The sequence below is a fragment of the Convolutriloba macropyga genome, chromosome 10 (genome assembly GCF_964194025.1).
Source record: "Convolutriloba macropyga chromosome 10, txConMacr16.3, whole genome shotgun sequence".
Taxonomy (NCBI): domain Eukaryota; kingdom Metazoa; phylum Xenacoelomorpha; order Acoela; family Convolutidae; genus Convolutriloba; species Convolutriloba macropyga.
In genome coordinates, this window is record NC_134477.1 from 48,233,196 (window position 1) to 48,237,382 (window position 4,187).

The following is a 4,187-nucleotide window of genomic DNA, read 5'->3' on the forward strand; positions in this document are numbered from 1 at the left end:
CAGAAAATGGGTTCAATGAATTTTTTTTACTTGCGCTAACTTTTATAAGTTTTTATGTTGCTTTCATAGCATTAATCGTAAAGCTGTTTTTCTCATGAATGCAGCCGCCACATTCACCGTTATTCTTACATTTTCGAAGTGAATATTATTGTAAAACGCTTTCTAAAGCATTAAGCGATCTATTATTATTTTGACCACGATTGAAATCTTGCAAGATTCTTGCAAAACGATTGAATACTCGCAAGATTCCTGTAAGATACGAATGTTGGTCAAAAGAATAATAGATCGTTTGTTGCTCTAGAAATTGTGTGATTTTCAACTTCAAAAATTCATAACGGTTTCATAATCTAGGATGAATCTTAACTTTTATATATTTACTGCTGACACATCGACATCATTTCTACTCAAAAGCTTTCTTTTTGATAATCTCCATTTCAGAGAGAGGTGACTGCTGCAATTATCAAGCGACAGTTTATATGAGATTTGGTGCCAAAAATGGATTATCTCCACGAGTTTATTACCAAAGACTCACTGATTTCTCAAGTCAACATAAATCTCTTAATTTGGTCAGGGTAAGTCATCACGCAAATTCTATATCTTAAAAGAAGCTTTGTCCAACAACATTCAAATTTTTAATAAATTTTGCGAAGTATAATTGCATGGCGATCGTGATAAAAAAGAAACCTCAGTGAGTCAGATAAAAAAAAGATTCACAAAACGGTATAAAGTTTAAATTAATCCAAATCTGGGAAAAGGGTTCGCAAGATCTCAGTTGAGAACCCAGGACCTGAAAAACGTTCTAGGACTCCAAGGTCAGGAAAAACCTGGCCTTGAAAAATATAAAAGACGTCGCGCTTTAAAGGCTAATTTTTAATAAATTTTGCGAAGTATAATTGCATGGCGATCGTGATAAAAAAGAAACCTCAGTGAGTCAGATAAAAAAAAGATTCACAAAACGGTATAAAGTTTAAATTAATCCAAATCTGGGAAAAGGGTTCGCAAGATCTCAGTTGAGAACCCAGGACCTGAAAAACGTTCTAGGACTCCAAGGTCAGGAAAAACCTGGCCTTGAAAAATATAAAAGACGTCGCGCTTTAAAAAAATTCCAAAACCAATTAAAAATGTTTCTGGTTCAATTGATTTAATGATTCATACCGGATTACTAAGAATTTATGCTGAAAAAACCCTATAATCCTCAAAAAATGCACCGTTCTTACACTATGCGATCATATGTAATAATCGAAATCTATAATAATTCTCAATCAGAAATGCTTAAAATTTTGGTGACATATTGTAGGCGTTAAGCAATGGGGGCTTTAAACGATGAAGGCGTCAAAATAATGGGAATAAGTTGACAACGAATTATAGGGGTTGAAGTAGTTTTTGAAGAAAAAATAGAATATACCAATTTTTTCTTATTTCAGGCACACTATAACTCGGAACTGTGTATCAATGTGATATCAATGGTCGGTTTTGGCCGGGGAGTGATGCGATTCCGAGGAAGTGTTCGACCTCATACAGTATTTGTGATGCCACCTAATAAGGATAATGCTATTTACGCTTTCTTTTACTCACAAATTGAAGAGGCTTTGACATACGACTGGTTCAAGGAAGGGTTGATTTCTCTTTTTAAGAAAATAGAACCGCCTCCTCATCTTTTTCCCCAATAGAAACCGATTAAAAAATGTGTGACATTAAGGTTCTGGAATAGTTTCTAAAATAAGTTAAGGAATAATCGACAACAAGGTCAACATGCCGACAAGTGTCTCACAAAAGTGTTTTCAGCTCAATTTGGGTTAACCAGGGAGTTTTCGAAGGTTTTTCTTGAAACTGCAGATTATTTAAGACAGTACAATTTTCATATGGACTTCCTGGCGAAAGAGAACCCTAAAAAAAGACAGCCAACAACAAAGATTTAGAAATTTTTGCAAAGTTCGACCCATCCTTGTCAATAGCAATAGTTAGCTAAACAGTGTTAAATTTGTCTAAGACAGTTAGCAAAATCGTCATTTTTCAGTTGTCTCTCTATTGGTCGCTTTTTTATTTTCTGGTCTACGGCTATATGAATTACAATAGTCTCTGTTAAAAAAACAAATAAATAAAATTTGATGTTGATATATACTTATGAAATGAGGCTGCATCATTATCTTCGGCGTCTATGCTTCATTGTTTCTGCTCACCAAAATGTTTCAAAATGGATTTTGCAGAAAAAGTATTGTTAAATTTGCAAAAACTATATCCTCTTTTATTAGAGCAACTGTTTGATCTTGTAGTTTTTATGTAAACACCATTATATTGAGAGTAAAATTTAGGAGCTTTGCAGGTTGCGAGCCTACTATATTTTAGCGGATGTCAATCCTGTACTCTGCACCGAGTCAATTGGTCCACACAGCGAGAGTCTTACTATGCTTTCTTTTGAGCTATCAGTTCAAGCTCCATCTTGCGATCATAACTTACTTACTAGAGAGTATTCTAAAACAATATTTCTATTACAAGCATTTTCTTTTAAGACTACTACCATTTTCATTTTTAGCAGCATAAATCATTTTACTATGCATTTTAATCAAAAAAAAAAGTAAAGACCCGTCATAGCATTTCCAATTAATTTTTGCTATTTTCATATTTTTCTCATTTTCCCAGCACTTTTTATATGTCACAACAGATATAAACAAATGTATTTGTTACGTAGTAAATGAAAGAATTTTAGCCAATCAGAATCGAGTATTTCCAAAATTTAAAATAAAAATTAAATAGGTTCTAATAAACGTAGAAAGTTCCGAAAAAGTTCATTTAACCTAAATTTAAGTAAAAATAACCACTATATGTATCGAATAAGCTGGTTTTCGGCTTAATATTTTTAGGTTTTCTAGACAATTCCCGATTGAATACGAACTGACCTTGACGTCAATAACATCAGACAAAAACCTGTTAAATGAGCATCAAAAAATCTTGCCGTCTAAGTTTCACTTGTTGCTTAGAACTTGATGTTGCTATGACCGTTAATGCTTACACGTGTTGCCGATAATACGTTGCTATATGTCGATAGATGATGAATTGAATCCTCGAACTACTGTTTTCGTCAGAGTTTACATAGTGCCGCTCCCGGCTGGCGAAAAATACAGTTAGCCTAATTGTTGTGATAAACTTATTATGTAGACAATAAATGTATTGTTAATGCTGCTGTTGCAAATCGAGGTGAGATTGCGTCAGAGTGATCCGCACTGCCAAAAAATTAGGCATCAATTCTGCATCAATTCTGGTCGGCCATAACTGCATCGAACGCATTTTCCATGTCCAATTCACGGCACATCGTAAATAAATCATCACTGTCAATGAGTTCATCTCCATTGTCATCGCATAAATAAAACAGACGGCGCAGCTTCTCTTCTCCACATAAACTTGAGTCTGTGTCGCAACTTACGTTGTCAGCCATCAATTCATCTTACAGCTTATCAAGCCATCTATTTAATAATTTTCCACAACAAATATATTCAATTTCACCTCTTTTGATTGATATGCAATCACCATCCGGCACACATCAGGAAAACCCGATTGCAACTACAAGTAATATTGTACGTGGTCTGGCCACTCCGGTTTTTCAGCCAACATACCCTTATGTTGGGCCCACACCGTTGAGTTGGAGTGGTCCGCAGGTGTTTACACCTGCCTCTCCGATAGCGGAAAATGCGTCATTGATTAGGGAATTAGCTGATGCAATAACAAGTCAGAAAAACGACCCTTTGCACGAGTGGAAACTTGCAGAGATTAATGGCGACCCATTAAAGTGGCATGAGTGGTATCGTCAATTCAAAAGCGCGATTGACTCGCAGTCGCTCACTGATGACGTTAATTTGACATACCTTAAAACACTTGTCACCGGTAAAGCAAAGATTGCAATCGGCGCGTTCACTTACTGTGGTTAAATTTACAAGGACGTACTAAGGACTTTAGAACGTAAATTTTGCCAGCCAGAGGTAGTTGTAAGCGCACACTTGGATAAACTAAGCAATTTTCCGCCTCTTAAAATGCACAATAGTGATAACATCATTAACTATTCTGCAGCCATCTCCAGCCTCGTTGGGGTTTTCAAGTCACTATCATATGATGCTGACTTGAAAAGCGCTTCCCTACTTAACCAAGCGGTACAGAAGTTACCATCAAACATGAAAGAGTCATGGTCGCTCTTT

The 4,187-nt window shown here is 35.7% G+C and overlaps 1 protein-coding gene across 1 annotated transcript; it reads left to right on the top strand.

Annotated features, from left to right (window-relative positions):
• The first annotated feature begins 402 nt into the window (after nucleotides 1–402).
• LOC142348627 (uncharacterized) lies at nucleotides 403–1,829 on the top strand. The gene is made up of 2 exons (XM_075400035.1): nucleotides 403–572; nucleotides 1,425–1,829. Exons 1-2 carry the CDS (start codon nucleotides 477–479, stop codon nucleotides 1,668–1,670), a joined length of 342 nt encoding a protein of 113 aa, XP_075256150.1. The 5' UTR covers nucleotides 403–476; the 3' UTR covers nucleotides 1,671–1,829.
• The last annotated feature ends 2,358 nt before the right edge of the window (nucleotides 1,830–4,187 follow it).

Bases quoted from the DNA above. Each gene is read 5' to 3' on its own strand.
- LOC142348627 (XM_075400035.1), top strand. From the start codon at position 477: ATGAGATTTGGTGCCAAAAATGGATTATCTCCACGAGTTTATTACCAA. The intron at 573-1,424 runs GTAAGTCATCAC...TTCTTATTTCAG, and splicing joins AATCTCTTAATTTGGTCAGG to GCACACTATAACTCGGAACT.